General features: G+C 40.7%; 2 protein-coding genes and 1 non-coding gene across 7 annotated transcripts in view; 1 reads left to right on the forward strand and 2 right to left on the reverse strand.

Moving 5' to 3' along the window:
• The first annotated feature begins 3,556 nt into the window (after positions 1-3,556).
• On the forward strand, positions 3,557-19,408 carry CFAP36 (cilia and flagella associated protein 36). Of its 2 annotated transcripts, XR_004426289.1 has the most exons (11): positions 3,558-3,738; positions 7,894-7,958; positions 9,434-9,535; positions 10,599-10,713; positions 11,743-11,830; positions 12,034-12,085; positions 13,505-13,613; positions 14,481-14,611; positions 16,879-17,043; positions 18,566-18,737; positions 19,286-19,408. XR_004426289.1 is itself a non-coding variant. In XM_033145116.1 (10 exons), the coding sequence occupies exons 1-10, from the start codon at positions 3,618-3,620 to the stop codon at positions 18,650-18,652; spliced, it is 1,035 nt and encodes a 344-aa protein (XP_033001007.1). In that variant the 5' UTR covers positions 3,557-3,617; the 3' UTR covers positions 18,653-18,779. The 2 variants fall into 2 exon arrangements, 1 of the variants encoding a protein (XP_033001007.1); XM_033145116.1 differs by lacking the exon at positions 19,286-19,408 and having other exon boundaries at positions 3,557-3,738; positions 18,566-18,779.
• Positions 19,409-20,233: 825 nt separating this feature from the next.
• PPP4R3B (protein phosphatase 4 regulatory subunit 3B) overlaps positions 20,234-27,205 on the reverse strand; it is a 30,046-nt gene continuing 23,074 nt past the window's right edge. For 2 of the 4 annotated variants that reach the window (XM_033145109.1, XM_033145110.1), the window contains exons 13-16: positions 24,763-24,902; positions 23,780-23,964; positions 23,430-23,632; positions 20,234-21,808 (exon numbers count right to left, since the gene is read on the reverse strand). In XM_033145109.1, coding sequence (XP_033001000.1) covers positions 21,713-21,808; positions 23,430-23,632; positions 23,780-23,964; positions 24,763-24,902 — 624 coding nt within the window. In that variant the 3' untranslated portion in view covers positions 20,234-21,712. Of the gene's footprint in view, positions 21,809-23,429; positions 23,635-23,779; positions 23,965-24,762; positions 24,903-27,205 lie in introns of those variants that run through there. The other 2 variants (XM_033145111.1, XM_033145113.1) reach the window with 2 other exon arrangements.
• Positions 25,686-25,819, reverse strand: LOC117044848. Its single transcript, XR_004426374.1, has one exon. It is a non-coding gene; the product is annotated as a small nucleolar RNA SNORA17 (small nucleolar RNA).

The raw sequence follows: 27,205 nt of genomic DNA on the forward strand, positions 1-27,205 counted from the left end.
TCATGCTATCTACTATGACCTCAAGGTCTTGTTCCTGGTCCGTCGTCGGCAGCTCAGACCTCATTAGCGCAACTTAAAGCTACTGATTAATGTTGTAGCATTGGTCATAAGGGAAAATCTCCATTGTTCTCCCCTTTTTATGGCAGGACTTTGTAAATCAGATCTCTTGTTATGGTACCTTCTGTTAATTCCTACTATCTGGTTTCTTTTCAGCCTTGGTCCTGATAATAGATCATAGTCCTTTGTTAATGTCTTTTCATCTCCTCTAAACATGATGTCCCAGAATACATACAATAGCCAAGATGTCTCCTCTGATAGCCGTACCTAAGACATTTGAAGAAACTGTGCTGCATTACTCAAGATTTTCTGCTACTGTAGTTCAAATGAGCATCCCCACCCCCACACCCTGCGTGCTTTATTTTTCATGAAGTGGACTTCTGGAAATCATCGGATTGATTGTTGTACCAGTGTCCATACATCACATCCAACGTTGCAGGGAGGTCGCATCTGGGATTGTGCTCAAAATCTGTGGTGTTGAGTAACATCTAAACACTAGTATTATTCATTATTGCCAAAATCTATTTGAATGGCTTTCCTTCCGACTGCTTGTTCCATAGCCTCCATATTAATTTGTATGCTTAGGTTTTTCCTTTAACATAAGACACACTTTAAATGGATGGAAAGACTATTTATTTGAAAAAAGAAATTTGCTAAGTAAGCAAAACAAAAATGGGATACCAGAAACCTGGCAATTGTGCTTGGCAAAGTGTACAGGAGAATATGATGAGTCAATGGTTTTGTCTTGAGTTTTCATACAACAGCATATACCAACCACCTTGCTACCTCTTTTAATGACTATAGTAATTAGTTTGCATATTCTGATTCTTGACTGTATCTTGGAATTGTTCCATTCCACTGAGACTTAACACCCTATTATTAGCTGTCTTGCTTCTCTTTACTGTTAGTAATTATATGGATTTCCTTGTCAATGATCCTTCATTTTATTTTAATTAAGTATTCTTTATTTTAATGTTTATATCTCAGTCATGGAACTTGTTTAAGCTGCTAGGAAACCTTCCTGACTGATTTCTTGCCACTATTCATCCTTTTGATGCTTGTAGCAATTGCAATTTATATGTTATACTATTCTCATCTTGTGATTTCATGTAAAACTGACATACTTTATATTCACCTCCTAAAATCTCATGTAGTTTTATTCTTATCCAATCTCCTTGTTCACAATAATATATATACTATATATTTTTAAAAGCTTAATATAAATATTTCATATTTCTCATTCAAAGTATTATTGTAATATATTTCTAGTACAATGCTTCATTTCCCCTCTTACTACAGGACACAGATCTGTGCACATCTGTTCTTCAAGGATCAAAGAACTTGCTGGATTAACTTTGTTGCTTTAGCATAGTAGGAAGAATAGATTTTTTAAAAAAGGGTGCCAGAAGTAAGTTCTCAGCAAAGCTGAGAACAAAGAGCTAAATGGGAGGTAGTAAACCAAAGCAAAACAGACTAATTAAAAATAGGCCGCAGTAATACAAGTTTCCAAAGTCTCACATGAGCAAGTGCTGCAAAGATTGTGCCCTGAGGCTTCCTGCTCTTGTAGCAATAGAAGAAACCAGCACAATAACCATAACCTATAGAAAACTGCATATGTCTTTGGTGACTTGAAATGTAATACATATGTAGGTACTGTAGATATGTAAATAGATTCTAACATACTCCTGTGTACACCAGTTGAGCAGGAATCGTGCCTTGGAAAGGCATTTGCAGCCACTGGGAGATTGTCCTCGAAAACTCTACACTCCAAGGCATTGGTATCCCAATAAAACCAACATAAATTAACAGGTTAAATTAAATGCCTATCAGAATTAAAATGTCCTTGATGTGATGACAAAAAGACACTTCTTTGTCTGCCCCCTCCACAAGAAGTTTGACCACATGAGAACAGTCCTCTGTTAGGAAATTCAATTTATCTTGAGGCAGTTTGGTACCTCAAATTCATTGCCCCTCCATGGTGAAATTGAAAGCTCTTTTTCTTTTTCTTTTTTTAATTCAACATATAGAGGCCAACAAAGTAGTCCAGCAATGGAAAAAATATAAAAAGTATTAAAAAGCAAATTAGCTCCAACTGCATCCTCACTCACCAAAACAACTCCTGATAGCTATGTGTATAAGCTGTGGAAATATGACTGCATCATTCTTGCTGAGTTCGTCCTAAATTAATAGACAAAACACATTAACTTGGATAGGCCCTTTGTGGCTATTAATACTGACAAGACAGGGCAAAAGCCCACTGGAGGAAAGGGGGAAATGGATGGAGAAAAGAGAAACAACTCTCCTTCATATGGGCCTACCGAGTCTTGTGGCATTTTATTAAAAAAAAAACATTTGTTGTTGCTGTTGCTCCAGCCCATGAATATTTCCCTCACAGGTGTCTTACCTGCCTTTCTGTTATATATTAAGCAGAGTTGTGTGGCGTTTCAAAAGTATATCAGGTTCATTGTGGCCTAAAACCTTTTTTTTTTGTAGAGCTCCCCTCAGGAAAATGCAGTTACCCACAAACGTATTGTGTCTGACATGTTATGTTCAAATATTGTCAATTTTAAAAACAAATTAAACATGTTTATTTTTTTAGTGCTATTTCCCCCTATATTTTTAGCTGTCCTCATTTTTATCTGTAGGACACCTTGAGGGAAAAAGGCAGAGCATTATTATTATCCCTCCAAGGATAACCCAAGTACCCTTTAGACAACATAAGCGCATGCCACTATAAAAATGAGTCTTCCAGGTGCCACACAAGACCCGGCAACCCTTTTTTCTAGAGTGCGCCTTTTGCTATAACACCCCTCCATCCCCGCAATTGAGAGGGGACTAGAAGGGGCTGCAGCAGCAGCCAGATTTCCCTAATTCGTCCATGCCCTGACTGATGTACTGTATTCCTATAATTTGAGGGGTGTTGTTTTTGTGTGTGCTAATGGGTTCCATAAACCAATATTTGCCGCGTAAAGTCATTGCGAGGATGGGAAGCTACCGCTTAGGGCATTATTTCCTAATTTCCTTTACTGTATATATCAGCAGCAGCACATATATATATGTATATGTTTGCCGAATCTCGCGCGCCCCACAGCGGGCGGTTGGACACTGACGTTTTTGGATTTACACATAACGGAACACGAAGCGCCACTTCGAACACGACGCGCATGCGCCTTCGCGTCGCTACGCTCCGCATATGGAGAAAGAAAGCGAGCGCGAGAGCGCGTGACTGGATTGCTCCTTAGGAGGGCGGGGTAGCGTCGCCGCAGCCGCGCGCGCGTAACAATACGTGCCCTCGCGCTTCCTTTCTCTCCTCCCCGCTTCCCATTCCGTGACGGCGGTTGCCATAGTGACGGGAACCGAATCTCTTCCTCCCCCCCAACCGCCGTCTTGCGTGAGGCCCTTGCGGTTCTTTCTTTCTTCCTCCCGCCCGCCTTTTTCCCCTTCTCCTTCTTTTCCCTCTCCTCCTCACCCCCCCTCGCCCGCCCCTCGAAGGCCACGCGCGCGGGCGCGCACCCGTGTTTCGTGAGGGAGCCTGTGAGAGAGAGGGGAGGGGAGATGAGATGGCGGCCGAGGGGGAGGCGGAGGCGGAGGTGGAGTGGGTGGTAGACAGCATTGCCGGCTTCCTCCGCAGCCCCTCCTGGTCCATCCCCATCCTGGAGTTCGTGGAGCACAAGTGCGAGGGTGAGAAGCGACGGGGGCGGCTCGGAGGGCGGGCGGGTGGGTAGAGAACCACCTTCCATTAATATATGGAGGGAAAGGCGGGATATAAGGAAATAAGAATAAGCGTATCCTTCCCTCACAGCCTTTATCCCCCACTCTCCCGAGGGGAATCCTGAGGCAGTCTTCCCCACTCCCCCGGTTTTAAAAATCTGGTTTTGTCCCCTGTCCCCTCATTTCTGACAAATGTATGTAAAGAGGCCCAGTGGCACTTAGGGACCAGGGGAGGCTGCGTGAATGATCGTCGTTATTATTTAATTGGGGCTGATTCAGTTCTCAAGGGCGCTTAGAAACGAAATCCCTTCAAAGCGCGTAAAAGTGAAATCCTTTCCGGATAGTGCAAGTGCCAAACCCTCTAGGGATGCTGACCAGAAGGGATATTTTTTTTTATAAAAAAATCTGGACATTGTAGATCCCCACCCCCACCCCGCCTGATGCAGGTAACAGTCTTTCGCTTTGTAGTTGTGTGATTCGTGCTCATGCTTCATTGGGATGGCCATTGACTATATACTGAGACGTAAAAATAAAATTTCCATCGTTGTAGCGCACTTGCGGTTGTACCCCCTCCAAAAGCATAATTAAGTGCATGTGTCAAACCCGTTGGAACAAAATACCCCAAGTAAGGTAATGTACCCCAAGTTGGGATGTAAAAAAAGGGGGGAGCGCCTTTATTTTGGACTGGATTGTGCACATATTGATTATTTTGTAGATTTCTGTTGTATGCGTAGAAGGTACTAAAATCCCTTAAGTAGAGAATCACACAGAATTCAGCGAAGTTGCTAAGAAGGTGGTTATATGACATCAGAATTACATAGCTGTCAAATTTCCCAGAACCTTTTCATTTTGAGCTTCTCTATCCATGTACCTTACAGTTTTTAATAGCTTTTGCACTGAGTCACTATTGCATTTTGCTGAGGCAGATACTTTTTATGGCTCTTAATTCTTTTGGTGGAAGATAGCTTACTGTTGTTGGCTCTATTCTGGTTGGAACATTCCTAGAAGAGCTGGAGGCAGATACTAGCTAGACTAGAGGATGTGAATTTTGTGAAGTGGGCAAGAAAGGGAATGTTTGGAATCCAGGTTTTTATTATTTTTCTTTAAAAATCTGGATGAAGAAGTGCTTATGCAGCCCTTTAAAAGTTTACTGAAGTATTTTGTTTGGAGAGCAAATTTAAACACACTTGGACAAATCCAGTTTAAGACATCTGCATATGTAAACAGGTTGTCCAATTGTTTATTGCTTTGCTGGATCAAGGAGTATGGGCATTAACTGAACATGAGTTTGCCATTTCTTGCTTGCAGTAGAGTAGGCATTTCCATTCATGTTCTGAAGCTGTTTATGGCATTTTTAAGCATGCGTGGCTACAGCAGGATTGGGCTGATTTATTTTGTAAAATAAAGGTTTTTAAGATTGATCATCCTTTACTTGTTAAAGTGTGAGTTGCTGGCTCTTAATTTTATAAAGGTCTCCCCATTTTAAAAAAATTCTGCAGCTACATTGTTTAAGCTTGAGCCTGTATTGGGGTCACCTACATACAATGAGATGCAATTTGATAGATAATTTGGTTATTTTAAAATGTTTAAATTGCTTCCCAAGAAATGTTTCTGAAGTTGTGTATGCCAGAAAACATAATATATTAGCAATAAATATATACATAGCAATTTAAAAGCAGATCTTAACCACATCAAAATATACAAACTCAGTATACAGTGTAAAAGCCCTCTTAAAAGTAAGTTTTCAGCCTTGTCTAAGTTCAATAGGGAGCAGCTGATTACAAAATGAATGAGGTTTGCAAGTGCGACAACAGTATGCTTTAAAGCATATATTGAAGCAAAGATATTGTAGTAGTTTGAAGAAATTGCTAGTTAGTCATCTTATTTTTGTTGTTGGATTCTTAGGGGGGAAAGGGGAGCTATATAACTTCACAACTGTTTAGCAGATGGCTCACTGAAGATCAATGGGGAACTTATTTGGGTTTGTCAGTTTGTTTTTTGTTAGCTGGAAACATTTTGAACTGCCTCAAAATACTTCTCAGTTATTTCATTTGAAGTACAGTGGTGCCCCGCTAGACGAAAATAATTCGTTCTGCGAATTTTTTGGTCTAGCGGTTTTTTCGTCTAGCGAAGCGGCAATGACAGCCGCGCTCCGCTAAACGAAAAAAAAAAAACGAAAATTTTTCGTCTTGCGAAGCAGCCCCATTGACTTTTTCGTCTTGCGGGGCAGCTTCCGCTAGACGAATGCTGTTCGTCTAGCGAGTTTTTCGTCTAGCGAGGCATTCGTCTAGCGGGGCACCACTGTACAGGGTCATGCCTTGGATCCCAAACGCCCTGGAACTCGGATATTTTGGCTCATGGTTTGCAAATGTTCTTTTAGAACCTGAATGTCCAACGGGGCTTCCGCAGCTTCTGATTGGTTGCAGGAGTTTCCTGCAGCCAATCAGATGCCACGATTTGGTTTTCGAACGTTTTGGAAGTCGAACGGACTTCCAGAACGGATTCCGTTCGACTTCCAAGGTACGACTGTATATCTTTCCTGCAGGCAAGATGAAACTGAATCTTTGTTAAGCCTCCGTTAACAATCACTTTGTTTTTGGAATGATTTGTTTATTCCGAGTGTCAGAGAAGTTAGCTGAATTTTCATCACAGCACTTCTGGATTTTTTGTAGACTATTAAATTGTTACTGTTTTACTCTGTTGTCCATTCAGACAGCTATCTTACATCAGGTGTTGTTAAACTGAAGCATATTGTTGCCTAGGACTGCTGCTTGAAACAGTGTTCTAGTTTCTTTGTGTACTTATGATTTGGGATTTTCCAAATTGTGCATCAAGATCCTACCTGGATTGCTGAAAAGAAGGGTAGACTTATGGATTTCATTGCTGAGGATGCTTGGAATAGATATGATTTGCTGGAAGTAAAGGGGTTACGAGTAGGGGTGTCTAGATTGAACTGAATCCCAAGGCAAAATTGTTACTGTGGAGGGATTTTTGGCATGTCAGAAACAAAGTAGGTTCTGTACAAGGTAGCATCATTTGAAGTGGGGTGCCCTGAAACGCAATCCAGACATTCAAAAAATGTTGTAGACAAGCATTTGCTGAAAGTGACAGTAATGTTTCTAAGCTTGCCAGAATGCCAGGGTGGGTTGGAAGAGGGAGATCAAACATCAGAGTGGGAAGAGGGAATTGTACTTGGAAATCAAATCTTTTCTAGTTCTTCCCACTGAAAATCAATTTTAAAGAAACCTAGCTCAAAGGCCCTTGGACCTGTCTGCCCACAATTTGGTCTGTTTCTTACTCTCAGTTTGCAGAACATCTGGACACAAAACACCAGGGGAGATTATGCATTTCCTCTTGTTACTTACACTAAAACTGTGCTGGTTGCCCTTGCATGAAAACCACTGCAGCTATTCATGTGAAATCTGATTTGTGCCCTCAGAATTGAGCAACTTTGCCCACACATTTCAATTCCACAGCAATAGAAAAAAGTTACAGATATCAAACTTTCAAAGGTGTCCAGCACAAAGCCCTTTGGTTTTGACAGGTTTTCCTCACTGTGGAGGGGGTGAGAATGCCTGCAAGTTCCATCCAGGTCTGTTAAATTGGGGGGGGGGGGAGAGTTATGGTCTTTTAAAAAATTCCCAATCGCAAATGGAAAGGTGGGGAATGTGGAAGGCTTAGGTGGACCCTGAGCTGAATTGGCAGTCCATGAAGCACCTTGGACTGAGTTGGAATGTATTTAGAAATGCTGAACTTGGGCCCAAAGGGAATCTTGTGGTTACATACAACTAGTAGGTGTAAGTAAGAATAAGGCAAAATAAGTAGCTTGAGGGGCTGAGTGGGCAGAGGTGTTATATGCCAGTAGAAGAGAAGAAAGCAGAGGGGTATAGCCAGTTTAGTTAGACTAGTTGTGGGGTGGTGGTGGTGGTGGTGGGGTAGTGGTGTCATGGAGGATGTAATAAATCTGGAAGTGAATTACAATTGCCTGTTGGTCCTACCTTTTTATTTAGATAAATTTCACTATACTAGGGATATCATTTGAAGAGGTTTCTAGCTGAATATTATTTTAGAAACCTTTTTTTGGAGAATTCTCAATTTAAAGAAAAGTAAAATTTGTCTCCTTAGTTTTTGATGAAGAAGAAGAAAGCAAGCTGTCTTACACTGAGATTCATCAGGAATATAAAGCTCTGGTGAGTAGTGGTTGTTTTATTTTCACTTTTTAAGAAAAATGTGCTATTGAAACAGGAATAGTTTGTGTACCACTTCTGGCAACTTATATATTCCTATGAGTATTACATTTTTTTGAAAACTAGCTGACTAATGGTTTAATGTAAAAGAGCTATTGTTCTGCCAACTTTGAGTCTTTGCATTGTGCTTAGTTATCATTGCCCTAGTTTGTTGCAGATGCTCTAGATTGAAGAAACTGTATCCTTTTATTTTGTGCTGAGCCTTTGTAGCCAGAACTTGATATTGCTGTGGTTTTGTATGACTGCAATCAAAAGCAGCTGCCTGCATCTTTTTTCCTGCTTTCATCCCATTCAGTCAATCATTTCTATAGCCATTCTTTTCTTTCTAAAGATTAAAACTATGGCTCATTGCTCCTGTGATTGAGTCTGAAAATAAGATTTTAGGAGTGAGCTCCTGTTGTACTTTGTCTTGAATTATGGCATAACCTGGCACATCCAAGTCCTTCTGTTTCAGACCACTTAGAATTATTTATATTTGTTGTGTTCCCATCATAGCCAGAATATTAGTAGCAGTTGTACTTGCGTATGTATGTAAACTGGAAAAATGTAGTGGAGTACTGGAGAGGAGTGACAGAGGGGAGCAGCAAGAAAAAAACAGTACAAGAGAACATTCTGCCAAGCTCACCAGTGGGTGGCAAATGGCTGAAGAGCAACTAATGTCTGTAACTGAAGAAATGGAATGTGGGAAAACTAATAAGCCAATTACGCAGACATAAACCATGATCTGAACAGCCTGCTTGTGATATTAAGTCCTCATCTGGAAGCATCCATAGTGTCTTAGTAATGCACAGTGATAACTACCTGGTATCCACCTGAGCACTTTTTTGGCCTTGTCCCCCTTCTCTCTACTTACATCCCAATACATACTGCCTATGATGGCTTATACAGCACTACCACCCCTTAACTGTTTGGGTATTCTCCAAAGGCCTCTGCATTATTGATCCCTAGGCCTTGAACTGCCCCCAGAGCACCTCTGCATTTCCGTATCTCTTCATTCAGATTCCTCCTCAAAACCCACTTTTTCATTAAACCTTTGGGCACAACCCCCATAGTTCCTATTCTGTATTGTAGCTAAGCCTGAGCAAGTGCAACTGAAATCATCACATATTATTTCCCTAATTCCTTCCACTTTCCTTTCTCTCCTCTTCCACTGTTGTTTTCCCTTTATTGATTGCAAATCTCAAATTCCAGAGATGTACTCCTGTATTTTGTAAAACATGCACATAAATGCTGCTATATAAATTAAGAGAAATAGGGAAACTTGGCAGCAGCAAACCAAGTAAACTAACTTATGTACAATGACTTACATTATTTATTATAAATAAATAAATATTTATATCCCAGTTTAAAGGAAGGGGGTAAGGTTCAAGGCTATAGAGAATTGTGGAATAATCTTTTCCGCCATCCATTTTTTGCAGGTTGAAAAGCTGTTAGACAGTTACCTTAAAGAAGTTGGAATCAATGAAGACAAATTCCAGGAAGCTTGTATGTCTCCTCTTGCCAAGACTCGTACCTCACAGGTAAATTTTATTTTAGGAAATTTAAAAAACAATCCTGGAGATATGTGATTGTGTTCCCTTTGTATATATTTTCAGTTTCTTTTTTTTTCTTTTTAAAAACCCCTCCTGTGTCAAACACACACAGTGATGTTTCAGTTTAACAGAATGCACACTTTGTATATATAAAAACTCACAAATTAACAGTCATTGGGCTAAAAAGAATGAGCATTGAAGGTAATGGAACTCATGTTTAACAATATGTTTAAGACTGCAGCCATTGTCACTCAATTTTTCATCCAGAAACTGAGAAAAAAGTGAACTAGTGGAATACTAATGATGAAAGTATCTTAGCAAGTTACCTGTGGTTTGGTTCCATGGCAGTGGTGATAAAGCATATAAGATCAGGTGCAAGGGGTGCTGGTGTGTTGTTGCCAGTTTCTGGTTTTGTAGCTGCACTACCTGCTTACTCAGCATGCACTCTCAGTGTTGCAGATTGTGTTGATATTAACATGCAGCACAATTAAACAATATACTAATTAAAAATACTCCTTACTATCCAGGACAGTTGCAAAAACTAAGTGTTTCTGCAGGCACATATATGAGCACATACAGTAATATTGGTGCAGTAAGAGCAAGTTATGATTGTACTTCAGGCTGCCGGTTGGTGGGAGGCTGAATAGAGAGGCCTGGAGGCCCAGAGGTTCCCTAGTTCTGATATAAATGTTCATTATTGTAACCTCCTGGAAACAGGTATATCCCATGAGAGAGACTAGATGATTTCCCATATTCCAATATTATATATAGTCTTGATTTGTAGGAATACTTGGGTAAAGGACAATGCAATCCTGTCTTAATATCTTATCATAAGTAACTTTCATTGATATTGTGAAGCTTACTCCAACGCAAGGTGGTATAGGAGGAAAGCTATAAAGCCGTGTAGGTGTTGATACAGTAACTTTTTCAGAACTTTCCTCCATAAATTTAGACTATTGTAGTAATGTGGGACTTGAGCCTTTTTTAAAAAAATTGATCAGATTGCAAATTTGTTTGCACTGTAAGATTTAAAACATCTTTCCCCACATAGGCCATCTTGCAGCCAGTATTGGCAGCTGAAGATTTCAGGTTGTTTAAAGAGATGATGGTCCAGAAAAATATTGAAATGCAATTGCAAGCCATAAGAATAATTCAGGAAAGAAATGGTGAGTAATGGCCAATGAGAAACTTGTTTTCGCATTTCATCTCTTCATTTGCTGAGACCTGGGGCTTTTCTGAGGCAGGGGGCTTCAGTGGGCTCAATGAGGCATGGTTAAGTGGTCAAAAGGGGCATGTGACACAACAGCGAGGGAGTTGAAAGAATGGCATTAAAGGGGCAAAATACTGAAGGCTAAGAGGGCAGAAACTAAAAATATTTTGAAAAGGCAATGAGGAGCAGAGAAGGGAAAGTGTGAAGGCAGGAAGATAATCAGAGGAAGAAGATAGGCTAGAAGGATCTGTCATTTACTGCCCAGTGAAGGGACTAAGGTGACCTCTTTCTGGGTTTATCTTGTTCTCCTTCCTGTTGCTGCAGTCAGTGCTCAGATGGGCAGCCCAAAATGAGACTGGAGCTGAATTATATACTCTGCTTTTTCCAAGTTATTTGTACCTTGGTTATCCCACAGGACAGCTTGGGATAGTTGAAAAGTACATAATTAATAAGTACATAATAAGTACAAAAAGTACATACCGGTAATACTGTACATAATTTCATTTCTTCCCCATCCCTGAAGGAGCTGGGCTTTCAGTCATTTGGAAAAGAGGGGCAGGGAAGGACTTAAATGATGGATAGTTCTCTTACTTGACTGAATTTGTATGAAGTAATATCTATTAATTAAAATGCCTTTTTTCTGTGATCTGTTTCATATTTCTTTTAAGCCAACAATAAAATTGTCTGTTAGGTTTGTTATGTGGGATTCAAACAGAGTTCAAGATGTTGCTACAGATGCTTGAGTTTCCAAAATCTCACTTTATTCATCTTCCAAGATTTCTGTAACAAATGTCTTTTTTATATTACACATACAGTATGCAGATAATTCCTGTGGAAATCACCTAAAAATAATCACTTCTAAAAGTTCTTTTCAAGTTTCTGTGCACATTTTGACAATTAGATAACAGCTTGTACTTCATCTGTGGAAAACTGAATGTCATCCTTCTTTACTCCTCTTTCTTTCTTTGTTTCTTTTCTTAAACAGGTGTGCTACCTGATTGTTTGACAGATGGGTCTGACGCATATACTGAAGTTGAAGAAGAAGAAATGAAAATATTAAGGGAGGTTCTCAGGTAAAAAGAACCTTTTTGCTTTGTTTCTCTAACAAATTGTGCCCCCAAGTGCTTATTCTGAGAGTTGGGAGAACCTCCTGAATTTCATGGGCTGGGGCACAAGTAGTTGAGGGGAAAAGGAGGGATCCCCAAAATTTTGACTGTCACGAGAGGCTGCTGACTGAACAGTTGAATTGCATGTTCCCTCATATTCTGTTTTGCAGAAAGTCAAAGGAAGAATATGATCTGGAGCAAGAAAGGAAAAGAACTAATGAGGTATGCTGAAGTTCAATTGAATTAATCTACTCTGTGAATGTAGTGATGCTATTATTTAATTATAGCGCTATAAATCCAGCCTTCCATCAAATACACGTGCTTCTCATCAGGCTTTGGTGGCTTAATAAAATTACCAGCATATCCCTGTTACAAATGCTTTCTTTGCAACTCTCATTTCCTTTTGCCCCTTTTTTCTTTTGTGAACTTGATGAGATGGATTTGATGAGTGTCCCTTTATCACGCTATTGAGCAAATCATTCAGGAAGCTGACTGTTGATGGTGTGAGAAAATATTCTGAAGTAAAGACTATTTTTTAATGAATCACAAAGTAGGTGATAGATGGTGCTGTAGTGGAAAATACAGTGGTACCCCGTGTTACGTACGCGATTTGTTCCGGGTTGTGCTATGTAACCCGGGTGCATGTAACACGAATGAACAAAAAAAGAAATAGAAATAGAAAAAAAGAAGAAAAAACCCGGAAGTTCATGGGTTTTTGTGCTTCTGCGCATGTGTGAAGTGCGCAGAACGCTTTTGCGCATCCATGCACCGCGCACGCTCCACGGAGGACTTCCGGGTTGCGGAGGTGCGTAACCCAAACGTGCGCAACACGGAGCATATGCAACACAAGGTATGACTGTATAGCTAATCATCTACAGGCCCTGGTGATGAAGGTAGACAACATTGGTGAGGGGGGGGAGAGATTCTATACGGAAGACACGTAGCATTCTGAGGTCAATTTGTCAGGATATCTATTAAGAGCCATGAGAACAGCCTTTTCCTATTGGGTGGGAAAGTTAGTGTCTCATTCAAGGGTGTTTATCTGGAGTGGAATTAATGCCTGTATTGTATGTGCCTCACTTTGGATGCGTTTTAGAGGTTGCAACAGCAACTAATAGAGTGTTGCTGTTTTCTCCATTCATATTTTTTAGCATGTTCCTGGTGCTTATATGCCAGCAATACCTATCTGTGCATGAATATGAGTGCCCCCTCCCAGAAACCAGTTCTTAAGCACAGAGGAAGCGGCAGTTATTTTGTCTTAACAGCAGCAATAGTGCCCTATGTGGTGGCTTCTAGAGGGCCCCTCACTCTTTGAGAGGTCTTTTGGATATGTGTGATGGGGGAGACTGAAGGGGGAGCTTAAATTTCCCATACATGAGTGGAGAAGATCATAAGGATGATTTTAAAGTTGGGTTAAAGTATAGCCATAGCAGAACACATACAAGCTCACGTAGCTAATTATTTTGTGAGAGCATAATTTTGTTAAATAAATAGCATTTGTCAAAAACCATATTTTAGTAGCTTCAAGACTGCAAAAAGCTGTATGTAAAGCTATATGTATATTTACTGTACTTGTTTTTAGTGTCTTGAGTGCATTACTTGATACTGTTATATTATCTCCCCCCCCACTTAAATATATAGTCACATGAGAAACAGCGATCATCTGATGGTGCACACAAATCTCCAGGACATCTGAGTGAAAGTGCAGGACCTAAAGAGTCTGCTGACCATACTACAAAACATTCATCAGGTATGATTGTCTGCAAGTATCTAAAATACAGAGATGAAAAAATATACAGCATAATTTGGTGTGAAGCACTCAGGACTTTGGATTGGATGATCATAAAATATTATAAATAAATGGGAATTGACATTTAAATGGGAATGCTGGGGGGAGGGGGAGAGAATTTTGATGCTTCAGTTGAACTTTGTGTTGTATGTTTGAAAAATGAAAAGCAGGGGCTCTTTGGAAACCTGGTATAGCAATTGTTCAGACTCTAAGTGTGAGCAAAACCCAGCTGTCAGTTCATCTCAAGAGCAGTTCCACCTGACATGCTCCAGAGGAAATTGGGATGGGGAGAAGAAACAGTTATTCTTACTGTAAATGGTATTTTTCCATGGATGTCAAGAGGTCTTCAAGCAGGCCATGCAGCTCTCTCTGCAGCTCAGACAGGAACTGTCTAAGTCTTAACATAAGACCTTGTTCCTGCGTTCCTGTTAAGGCTCAGTCCCACTTCATGTAACAAACCAGAGAACAGACCTCAAACATTTAGAACTGAAGGAGATGAAAAACACTGAACACTGAATAAAACCTGGTATTTTGTTTTTGATGGGTAAAGCACTTCACAGTGTTTATTTTGTGTGTTCTTTCTGCTCAGAAGACTTAGTGAAGTTAATGGAAATGGTTAAGTTAGAGTAGCCTCATTTAATGTACTGGTCTTAGTTGGAATACAATCCATAAAATATTAGTATTTGGGAAGCCTTTAGGAAGTGAAGAATTGTTTTTAAAATTCTTGCTCTTTGGTTAAAATCCATCAAGGTACAAAGATCCCCTACATTTGATTTGTATTACTATGATGAACGTATGATGGATTAGTTCCTTTCATTGTAAATTTAGGTCGAGAGGCAAAACACAAACACTTACCTACCCGGGAACTGCCCTCTGCCAAAGTGAAGGAAGAGAGTCGGAAGAAAACCATAGGGAATGGCTCTGAATGTGTAGCAAAGCAAGTGGGGACTGAAGGACGTGTAAGCTGAATGCTCACTTCATTTAAGATAACTAATATTATTTAGTAGCTAGTATGTCATTTTGGATTACTTTTTGTATGGTATAGTTGTGTATAAATATTTACAAAGTTTGATCCAGGGTTCCCCAGCTTGGTGCTTAGTGTTCAGGCATGATGGGAGCTGTAGTTCAAATCATCTGGGGGGCACCCTGTTGAGGAATGCTGGCTTGAACCATTGGAATATCATTTATTGAACATCACAAGAACTAGGTGCCGTATATAAAATGAAAACAAGAAAAATATCTATCTTCAGAGTTACAATCTTAGGAAGATAGAAGGTAAGGAGAGTGGAATCGATATGCAAAATCAGTTAGAATGTCAGAATGAAATGTTGAGTTTTGTCAGGTGTTTAAATGTGCTAATGGGAGGAGCCAGATGCCAGGAAGTCAGAATACGAGAAGCAAAAGGAACTCTGTGTAGAAAGCAAAAATGAATAGCACAATCACAAGGAATGAGTAGGATGGGTAACTAGGCTTTTATGGAGGAGGAGGAGGATTTTAGTTTTTTAGATATAGATATTTGACTTTCAGCACACTTTAGCAGTATTCAGACATTCTAAGGAAATTTGATTTATTATGAAACAACTCCATACACAACAAGGTATGTGTCGGCATAAATGTTAATGAGACACTGTCTGCCTCAACACTTTTAAAAACGGCACCTGCTACAAACTGACCTTACAATGTGTAGGCAAAAAAATACGTAGTTGTAACTAGATTTAGAATAAATGTGCTTAGAGATTGAATTTGAATTCCATTTTTCATTCTCTTTTTAAGAGAGTAAGAAGAGTGTTGATGATGTGGTCTGTTGTTGGTCACGTGGCAGAATAGGCAGACCTAGTTAAACAGTTCAGCTGAGTTGAATTAAGATGGCATCTGTTGTTCATATGTCAGTTTTATATCTTTTGAAAGAGAATGTCACTTCTGGAAATCTGAGTCCAACAGTCATGCATTCCTGTGTTTATGGCATCTTTGCAGAAGGTCTTGTAAATGTAATATATCCTGTAGTCTCCCTGCTTCTTTCACATATATTATCTTTAGTAGTATATTCTGACTAAAGAGAGGTCTGCCAATGTATCTATATGCAGACAATTAGGGACCAACTTTGGTATATACATTTTCCCTCTTGTATTAATTTGAAAGAAGCTCCTTATGAAAACCCTTCCAGGTGAGCCTTTATATGCCTTGGAGAATTTAGAAAAGAAAGTACTACTTTTTCTTTTTAGGTGTACATTAAACATGTAAAGTGTAAGTGTGTCAAGCATGCTTGCTCATCAGGTACACTTATCAGGCAGCAAGGACCAACTGTGACTCCCAGTTGACTGTACACCCGGTAGCAAGCCTTAGTCTGCTCTGCATAATGTACGAAACCAGTGAACGTATACCCTACAAAAAATATTGTGGCTTGCATGTCACTAGTGATGCTACCATAGTTCTTAACAATGTTCCACTCATAATACATAGGTGCTTAGAAAATGAATGGTACCTGCTCCCTCAACTCTTCTCTAAGGTAAAGGGACCCCTGACCGTTAGGTCCAGTCACAGATGACTCTGGGATTGTGGTGCTCATCTCGCTTTACTGGCCGAGGGAGCTGGTGTACAGCTTCTGGGTCATGTGGCCAGCATGATTAAGCCGCTTCTGGCGAACTCCAGAGCAGTGCACCTTCCTGCCAGAGCGGTGCCTATTTATCTACTTGCACTTTGTGCTTTCGAACTGCTAGGTTGGCAGGAGCAGGGACCGAGCAACGGGAGCTCACCCCGTCGCAGGGATTCGAACCACCGACCTTCTGATCAGCAAGCCCTAGGCTCTGTGGTTTAACCCACAGCACCACCCATGTCAATTCTTCTCCAGCTTAGACTAAATCCAGATTGCTTGATGTTCTCTTTCTGCCTGTGGCTTGCTCCAGACCTCCCTTCCTACTTGCTTAAAGGCTACCGAAACACAGCAGCAATTAAAGTTCTAGGCCCCTGGTGGAATCCTTTTTTTGGGGGGGGGGAAGGGGGTAGCATCAAATTACTACTTGTAATAAATACATTTTAAACAAACATGCTTGTCCTTCAGCTCTTTTGTTTTTCTATTTTGTTGGGACTATATATAGTTTTAACAATCTAATTCTAACACTTTTTAAAAAACAAAGCTTGCATTTTTTCATTCACAGATCTCTAATTGGATAAAAAATACATTACAGAAACTATGCAATAAATCTGCCTTTTAAATTCTACTTACCAGAAACTATCAGAACTTGGAGCACAAGAGCTCAGGGAGCGTGAAGACTATCTAAAGCAGAAACGAGATGCATTGATGGCTTTGAAGAAGGAGTCCAAAACTAATATGCCACCGCCGCCACCACCACAAAGTACAGAGCAGAAAGAAGAGCTGTTACCTTCTAAGGAGGTAAAAGGGGAGAGGATGTTCTAACCAGCCAGTCTGCATTGGAGAAATGCAGGGCTATGTGTAGTTCCAAACTGATGCTTTGAATAGCACTGTTCACTAGTGGGATGGGGAGAGGGCAGGGCTCCATCCTGGTACAACTGCTCAGTATTCAAAGTATAAGTAGGTTTGTGCTCAGTTCCTCATCTCGTTAAGGATATGCAACTACAAGCCTGTTTCCACAATACCTAACAGAGTTGAAATGGGAGCTAAGAAAGTAATGATGGTAAACAGACATGCTGAACATCCTTACAGTAATTCTTGCATAGTAGAGTTGATGCACGAAAAGGAAAAAAGAGCTTGGCCACTTGCTTCTATTTAATATGCCACTAAATCTAGAGTATACACTCTAGGGTCAGTGAGCTGATGCACACCTGCATGTGTGAATAGCCCAACACATGCACACATGTAATAACATGAACTTTTAATTTGCCTATAAAAGTGTCATTAACTATGCTACATTCCTTTATGCAGTTCCTTGAGAGTAAGCCCTATTGAACTTGGTGAGACTTACTTTAGAGTAGACACGCTCAGGACTGCATTGTGAACTGGGAAGTGAGATAACATTCATGTGTTCAGACTGCTTCACATTCTTGCAGAAATCCTGATTATTAGCTAGGGCAGTACTATCCCACATATGGTGTATGTCCCTGTTGGTTCTGCTGGACCTTTCAGCGGCTTTTGATACCGTTGACCATGGCATCCGTCTGGGCTGCCTTGCTGGAATGGAACTTGGAGGCACTGTTTTACATTGACTCTTGATCCTTTCTGGAGGGGCAAATCCAGAATGTGGTTGAAGCAGACTCCTGATTAATGCCTTGGGGGTCCCTCAGGGTTCTCTTCTGTCCCGCATGCTGTTTAACATTTACTTGAAAACATTGGGAGAGGCTGTTGGGGCGTTCTGGGGTTATGTGTCAACAGTATGCTGATGACACCCAGCCATTTCTTTCCACCAACATCCAAGGAAGCTTTCTTGGTTCTAAGCCCATGTCTGTCCTCAGTAATAGACTGGATGAAGGTGAACACATTGAAACTTAATCTAGGCAAGAGAGACGTGCTCTTGTTCAGTCAGAAGGCAGAACAGGGAATAGTTATTCAGAAGATACAGGGTCAGTTTGGGTGTGCTCCTAGAGACTCAACCCCCAGCATGGATGTCCAAGTCTCTGTGTTAGCCAGGAGTGCATTTGCACAGTTAAAGCAAGTACACTTGCTGCACCTGTTCCTTACAGGTGTGAAGCAGGTTTCTTTCTCTTAAGTATCACACTGAAAAGAGCTCTGTAACATGTTTGCCTTACAAACTGCTGAACCTACAATGTGTTATACAAAATTATTTTTTCACTCGATGAGCTAAAATCTTATGCACACTTTCACTGAGATGAAGTTACATTAAATTGGAGGTATGTCTATATAGAAATGTTACTGTGTAAGTTACTGTGTAACTTAGCAACGGATATTGCAGTTTAAAATTTCACATTTTTATTTTTAGGGAATGACAGAAGAAGAGGAGCAAAGGTTGTTAAAGAAAAGAATCCTTGCAGCAAAACTTAAAGAGGAAGTTATTAATAAGCGATAGTTCAGAGAAGCTGCTTCTAGGAGTTGGGGACAAGAATGACCGTTTAGTATTTAACCATGAACTGAATTCTTTGCTCACAAACATTGTATGCATTAATTTGATTTTATATATTAAACATTAACTTTTTCTCATTTTTTAAAATAGACAAAATTAGATAAACGTAATGATTTTACTTTTTTTTTTGTTAAAGGTAGGCTTGGTCATTCCAAAGTATTAAGCATCCAGCCGTTTAGATTCTTACGATTCCAATATGTATTGCTGAATGTGAACACTGAAACTCCTTTGCTTGGTTTAATATTTGTCGGTTCTTTTGTCAAAAGTACACTGGTAGACTGATATTAAAATGTTTAAACTTGTTTTGATTTTATATAGAGATGAATGTAGAAGCGGCAAGTTTAAAATCAACTGTATAGAGCTCCAAGTGTTTGTTTGTTCCTTCCTTCTCACAAAATTGCCTTGTGAAACGGAATTTGGCAACCTCGCAAATTACAGGGCAGAAGTAGGCACATTATAAATTTGCCTACATATAAATATGCTGTGTAATGTTTGAAGCAGGCTGAAGAAACAGAATAAGCTAATATATTTTCATATATTTTAAGTGGACCCATTAAATATTATTTGTGCTTTATTCAGAACAATCACTCCCCCAGCGCTTCCGGCACCAGAAGGCTAACGTCTACAAATTTCCAACACAGTAAGAAACACAGCTTATCCACATTTCATGTAACTTTTTATTAAAATAGTATTTAACTGAGACATGTTGGCAGATGTAATCTTTTTCTTTGAAAAAAAATCAGTTGAAGGGCCCCAGGCATTTGAAATGTGGGCTGTCCTGTGGCAAAAAGCAACCCACCGTAACAAGCAGGAAGGGAGGTGGAAGGGGGGAAGAAAGCACCTGAGGCAGACTGTGTAATCTGAAAGGGAGGAGCTTCATCTTGCACACTATTTGTCAGCCAATATTTGAATGCTCTTAACTTTCCATGTCATTAAACTATTTAAAAAAACACTGATTGTTGCTATAGAAGTGACTCATGGCGCAGGGTCTGCATGTGTTCTTAAAGCTCTTAACAGTCTTTGAAAATGGATGGAAGATGAGAGACCAAATGTGTTGGGTCTTTTTTCGTTTGTTTAATAAAAGCTTGGAGACAGGCCAGATGTCTCCACCTCATACAGAGCTTAAGAAGAAAATTGTTAGTGGGTTTGGGGATGGGGAGAAGAAGAGACAGACTTGCCAGGAATACAAAGTGAGCATATCAAGCAACACTGCTAAACCAGCCCAAATGTTTTGCCACCCACTTCCCTTCAAACAAAGGAGTCTTCAGCTGAAGTGAGAAGGAAGCCCCTATTTTTAGTTGCCTGGAGCCCCCAGATGGCAGAGATATGTCCTTCAGGCCATATTAACTGTCAGTCATTGCAACACACCAAATCAAATCTAGGAACATTCATTTTTTTCGCTAGTTTTGGTTTGGTGGCATGTGATTAATTTGTACAAATAACTATCTCATTAAAATCCTCTAAAATGGCCACATTTCAAAATCTGAATTAACTTACCATTTACAACAAACCAAACAAAACCAATAATTATGGAATTACAGGGTCACATTTTAATTCCTGAATTTTACAGTTCAGCATTAATATCACCACATGTATACAAATGGTGTAAAACAAGTACAGTGGTTTTCTTTTTCAATACAAAATAAACTTCTGTTTCATGGAAAAACTATACTTCATATCTACACAGTCAGCCCATCTTTTGCAAACAATAGCTAAAATTAAAATTAACTACAAAATCTCCAAAACAGGGAAACTGTGTCAGTAACTGTTCCAGGAGAAATGGACCCTAACACATTGCAAGAGTGATCTATATGGTGAATTGCTGCTGGTTTCATAGTTCATTATCACTCTTAATGCAATTTGTAGTTTGGGGAATTCTCTCTTCTGCATGATCTCAGATCATATATGGCCAAACTAACATTAAAATATTTACAGTTCACTTGCTCTCAAAATAAAAAAGGTCTCAAAATGGTTGCCTCAATAAATTTACCTAATGTACTTTTTTTTGAAATTTGCTTAAATACATGGAATGTGTTAAGAAGCAGCCTTTGTACTATCCCCCCCCCCCCACTCCCAGGTTCAAGGTGCTGCGTGTTGACTCCACCTCCCAATCATTATTGGTTAAAAATGACTATGCCCCCAAACCTTCTGGCATTTCACAGTACTCTCTCTTTTACTCTTGCAAATGTGAAATGCAGATACCTCAAGGGGAAAAAATGCTGAAGCTAGTAGGGAGCAACTCCATTCCTGGCTTCCCGTAAGATGCTACTGGTAGTTGCAACTCAGATGCTGCTTCTAAGCACTAGGACTTATTGATCGATGTTTTCTATATATTTTACTGTAAGCTGATGAGCCTTGGGTACCAGCCTTCCTAAACAGCTTCTTGTAGTCATCTTCAATTTTGAACTAAGCTTCTTTTTTCCTCCCAAAAACTAGAGATGGGGGAGGGGGAAGAAATCCATTTGCCACTCAACATGCACTACATAGCAGGGTGATGATACCCTCTTGTGTTTTGGCTGACTGTGCAAGTAGTGGTCCCCAACTTTTGAATTCTTTTTTTATGGAAAGAGAATCATTTAAAAGAGGCAACTGCTTAAAAAAACCCCACAATGGACAGCACCATTACAAAGTCATGTTACTAGGTTTGCAACTGAAGCCTTACAATTTTCTTCTAGCTTGGGGAAACCCTGCAATATCAAAAAAGTTACTTGTCCCATCCCCTCACAGAGCCCGAGATGTTCTTTTGCTGGCAACCTGTCATCCAGGTGCTGATTAGTAACCCACCATTTCAGTTTAATTTTTAACAGCCCGAATGGCAGACTCACTGACTAGAAAGAGAATGGGTTCTTTGGAAGCCTGGTGTTCTCAGAACTAAACCCTTCTAGTCGAGTTTCTTTTGCTACTCCTTGCATTCTCGTGTATTTTCCAGGGAGAAAGCTTTCTGTCAGACTATTTAGTTCAGTCACAGCATTTAAGCACCCTCAATTAGAGTTTGTTTCAATATTCTTAAGAGCCAAGACGAGGTCTTTTCCTTGGGGATGTTTCCTCCTCTTCATCTTCTTCCTCATCATCTGGATAATCCACAAGGCCGACTAAACTTCCCTGTTTGAAGGCAAAGAAAAGGCTCATATTGAAAAGAATTCTTGAGAACAATCTTGTTGCAAAATGACTCCCCCACTAGCTGCCAGCATATGCAGGGAAAACTAAGAGCATCACTTGGGGTAGCCTGAGGTAGCCACTGGCTCCAACAAGAGCAAAGATTACATTTCATATGAAGACATGTATACCCCATGTATATATCTGCCATAATTTCAGAATGAGGATTAGGTATTACTCCGTATGCACATAGGGGGCAAGTCCTTAAAGACAACAATGGTATGTTTCTATCTTACGGAATATGCTACTGCAAGATGAGACCTTATCATTGGCTATTAACTATGATAGTTAAATGGCATCTCCATGCTGAGGTGGTGACTCTCTCACAACCAGATGGTTTGGGCAAATATCAAGGAAGGAATACTGCTGCATTTGGCTTTTTGGCAGCATCTGACTGACTACTGTGGTAAACAAGAGGCTAAGCTACATGGACCTTCGTCTCTTTTCATGTGTTATGGAGCCTGACCGCAGATGCAGCCCCTGATTGTCCTGAGTAATAATCAGAAACCATTATTAAACAGCAAAAAGATAAACTGATGCCTCTTGCAGGTCAGATCTGCTGTGCTCAAAGCGTGCCTGAAGTAGGAAGAGTTAAAATAAGCATTAAGCCCTTCAAACAAAAGCCATTGGGCTGGCTGCTCAAATGTCCCACATAACCTGGAAAACAGCATTATGAGATACAGTCCCTGTATTTCAAACTAGTGGAAATGATCCATTTAAGTGCATACGAAGAACCCTGTGGGATCAGGTCAGTGGCTCATCTAGTCCCGGATCCCATTTCACACAGCATCTCACTTCTGCAAGCAAGATCCGAGAGACAGAGCACACTCTCCCCTCCTGTGGTTTCCAGCAGATTTTCATATATTTTTGACACAAGCCAGAATTTCTGTGGCCTCTATGGAACACTCTGAGCCCTAAAAATGGCACTGGAGTTCCTTAACATGACATGGATAATTCTGTCACTGGGTTAATACAGTGGTACCTCGGGTTACATGCACTTCAGGTTACAGACTCCGCTAACCCAGAAATAACACTTCAGGTTAAGAACTTTGCTTCAGGATAAGAACAGAAATCGTGCTCTGGTGGCGCCGCAGCAGCAGGAGGTCCCATTAGCTAAAGTGGTGCTTCAGGTTAAGAACAGTTTCAAGTTAAGAACGGACCTCTGGAACGAATTAAGTACGTAACCAGAGGTACCACTGTACTATATTTTAAATGTGTTACCCTGGCTGACTACCAGACATTCCAACTGACTAACATTCAAAAGCAGTATTAAAAGTACCACCCCCACACTAAAGAGCCATAAGCGCATGAATCCCAATGTCAGCTCTCAGCAAAATGCCCATCCTAATCAGCAAAGTTTTGTCACATTTATACTCAAGCTGTAGCGAACTGCAGACCAAAACAATGCTGTGTTGTAAGAGACTGACACTGGGGAAGCCCACTATGTCCCACCAGCTTTACCTCGTAGGTAAGTACAGTGAGGAAGGTCTCCCCTCTGGGCTTTAAGAACAGATTTATACATTTGAAGGGGATTTCTCACCATCATCAATGATACCAATTGGCTCACCTTTGTGGCTGTGACTGCTGCAGTCAAATTGGCATTCTTAGAAGAAGAACCATTTGAACTTGCTGGCGATGTCTGAGCTGCTACAGATTTACTGTTTGTACTATTTGCTCCATTAGTTGCACTGGCGGAGTGGGAAAATGTGAATTTGAAACCACCTGCTGAAGTTCTTTTGGGGAGATTCTCTTTGTCTTCACTCTCTTTTGCTATTGGGGGAAAAATAATAATTTGTTTAGCATTGTCATTAAGATAAATGATCTATATAAGCCGGGATGCATACAGCAGCTCAACTGAACTACTTCTTCAAATGGCACTTCCAACTGGGGGAAGCATGCCAAAAATGGGGGGAATACCTTTTTTTGTTTCCATGAATTTCTCATAACTATCTGGAAAATCGTCCTCTGACTTCGATTTTTCTACAGGGGGTACAACTGCTTCACCCTCCTCCTCTTCATCTTCATTGAACCACATTTCCTCATCATCCTCCAAGGTTCTAGCATCTCTACGGAACCTGTTGCTACGCAGTATAGATGGGACACTGTAAAATACACACACAAAAACGCTCAAAATCTGACACACTCGGGGGGGGGGGCTATATAAGCTAGACCATGCTTGGTTGGTACGGTATGGAGAAGTTAGCAGAAAACAACCCTGAGAGTAGTTAGTTAATACCAGCATCCTGGTCTTCCTCTTAGGAGCTTAGGGAAGCCTTTTATAGGATTGTGGGCCATCTGAACTTCCACAGAAGCCAACTAGTCTTTCAGGGTCTTCTAACACTTTCAGAAATTATGGGCTGCTCTGCACCAGCCTACTTGTTGGCTCAACTAATCTCTGTTCCTCTCACCATGACAAAATCCCACCATGAGAACTTCCCTAAAGGGGGAGATTCCCCCTCACCCCTGGATATATTGTATTAATGCATTAAAACAATCGTATTTGCTGCCCCCCCTTCAGCTTTCAGGATGCCTTACCAAGTCAGAGTCTCAAGAGATCCAAGCAACATAAAATTTCCTTCCACATACCTGTGGCCTAATTCTAGTTTCCTCACCTTTGTTTTGAAATTAAGCAACATGCTTTTCAAAGCAAGCTGGGAAACAAAATGCTGAGATCCAAAAGTCTCGAAGTTGTAAAGCAGAGAGAGAAATGTACTAACTGCAAAAAGTCCTGACCTAGTACAACACTCTATTGTTATATACTGTGCATTCTTTGTAAGAAAAGGCCGGCACATGTGACAGTATCATTAACAGGACAAGCAAGGCAGGAACAGTTTATGAAACCTGCTACAAAGGCCATGCAAAGGTGCTTTCAGTTTGACATTTAGTATCAAGAGGGATACCTGTTCAGTTTCTGGCTTTGTCTGTCTTTCTCTTGCTCATATTTTGTCTTCAGTCCTTTAAACGTTTGAACATATTCAATGGATTCAAGTGCCTTATAAAAGTTTTCAACTATATGTGCAGTAAGTGATTTGATATCTTCCTGCGTTAACACAAAACAAAGGCTAGCGTTACCAAGCTGAATAAGAAAACAGATATCAATCTCAGCCCATCACTGCAGTTAAATGCCAACTTTTCCCTTCACAGCAAAAGGGTAAAAGTTATTTAAGCTTGAAACTTGGGTTTTGTGATCGAGCAGCCTGTCTCCTCAGGAATACTTTACTGAAGTAATACCCTCTGGCAAAGTACACAAGGAGGAATTCCAGACGATTCACTCATATGCTTGTGTGCTACCTGAGCTAACAGGCCAAAGATATGCAGAGAACTCTGTAGCCACAAACCCTATGGCTGTATACACAAATACAATTCTGAAATAGGGTGGTGGTGGTAAGAGTTAAGAGTCAAAACACCTGCCCCCTTCCAAATTATTTTCCTCTACTAATTCACAGAAGCTTTTGGTGCAGCACTTACAAAAATGGAATCAAACTAAAGGGGCTACTGTATTCATCTCCATGTGACATCCAGTTTGCTTCCTGCCAAACAGGGATAAGATTGTGGCAGAACTCTTAGTATAAGTGGTGCTCTTCCAAGCCTGAAAGGTGTACTGTGTGTTTTATAGACCCTGGGGATATCCCTTCTAGGCTGAAGAAAAATGAAACAGCCTCATGGCTTTCTGTAAGACTGACAGCTCCCTCAATTTCCCAGAAATTTGAAGAGAAGCAATTTAATGGGTTAAAAGACTTTAAAAATGTCAATACACCTATGAGAGAAGAGTGAGATTTAAATTCAAATAAGCAATACTATTTCTTTTATTTTCATTACTACACCTGTCAGGCTACTAATCATTCTGAGTGCTCACAGGTTGCAGAACACTGAGCGTAGACATAGCCTGTTCCTCTCTGCCGCCTATTGACACAACCGTGGCACATCAGTCACGGCTGCAACGCCTGTAGGGGCAGAAGTCATACTACTTCTAACACAGATTTTTCAAATTAGTTCTATTTAGATCTCTGTGGGTGTGAAGAATGATTTTGAATTAGCCACCCTACTGCCTCAAGCTGCCCCCTTTTCCTGCTTGTGATGTTTGCATAACAGGCTGGAAAAAATGAAGTGTGAACATTATGATCATTGCTGACACTCAGAAACAGCAACACTCAACTAAGTTTTACCCAGAGTAGAACTCAGGAGCTTTAATTTCAATGGGTCTGATCTATGCAAACTGCAGTTGAACACCACCTATTAGCTTGAAATTACTAACATACTCTGGAAAAAAAAATCACTGACTCAAAACCAGTAAATGAAACCAGCTTTACGAGCCCAATTAACTTCCTTTTGCATTTAAATGGGGAAAGTGTTCTATCATGTGTTTTGGATATGAATTCCTGGAAAATCACTGTGGAAATCAAGATGCACAGCAGGGAAGGAAGGAGAGTGTTCTAGTCATAGAGCGCACTAGAAACCTGGCTTCCATTATGAGAATTTTGAGTCAACTACCCTGTTCAGCTGCTCCTTTCTTTTGGCAGCTGGTGGTAGGTGTAGAAGTCAAAACGTTTTGAGCAAAAGCACACACATGAGAGTTTCTCTGCAGCTAACGCAGACAGTTTTTATAGCAGAAGAGTGTCCCATACTCTTATTCTGAATAGCACAGCCAGTAAAGCTCTAGGACAGCCTTCCCCAACTTGGTGCCCTTCCAACGTTTTGGATTACACTAACACCAGCCAGCATGGCCAATAGTCAGGGGTGATGGAAGCTGGGAGTCAAAAACATCTGGAAGGTGTCAGGCTGGGGAAGGCTTCTCCAAGGCATTTACGTAGGCCTGTCAAGACACTTTTAAAGAGTCCGAACAAAATATGAGAACAAGTCTGTGGCTCGCATGCAGGGTTTAACAAACCCACTTGCCATGCTCCCCATGCAGAGTGTTGCATCGCCCTCTGGTGAGTGGCAAGTCGCACGTGGCCGAACCAGGAAAACCCTCTGGAACAGGAAAGGCTGGACACAGCTGCTCAAGAGGCATTGTTGGGAAAGGCCAGCAGGGGAGGGAGAGAGAATAGGGAATGGACTCAAGATTCAGTCCTTTCCATGTCATACTCTAGTAGTAATGGTCCACCCCCATACAGGGAGCTGACTTCAGGCACCAGGCCCATTGGCAGATCAACTCTATGTTACAAGATGTCTGCAAACATGACATGAAGACTGGTGACATCAACCCTCCTGTGTGGGAATGCCTTGCAGAAGACCGCAGCACCGCTGGTAAGAGCGCAGAGCGAAGAAAAACCATGGTCCATCTGCAGCAGTACTACCAGCTGCTGTCATCTGTCCCAGGTGCTGTGTCAGCCTCTACAGCCA

Source organism: Lacerta agilis, chromosome 3 (assembly GCF_009819535.1).
Source record: "Lacerta agilis isolate rLacAgi1 chromosome 3, rLacAgi1.pri, whole genome shotgun sequence".
Classification (NCBI taxonomy): Eukaryota; Metazoa; Chordata; class Lepidosauria; order Squamata; family Lacertidae; genus Lacerta; species Lacerta agilis.

Coding starts and splice junctions, on each gene's coding strand:
- CFAP36 (XM_033145116.1), top strand. CDS start 3,618: ATGGCGGCCGAGGGGGAGGCGGAGGCGGAGGTGGAGTGGGTGGTAGAC. Junction 11,831..12,033: donor ATATTAAGGGAGGTTCTCAG/GTAAAAAGAACC, acceptor TCTGTTTTGCAG/AAAGTCAAAGGAAGAATATG. Junction 17,044..18,565: donor AGCTGTTACCTTCTAAGGAG/GTAAAAGGGGAG, acceptor TTTTATTTTTAG/GGAATGACAGAAGAAGAGGA.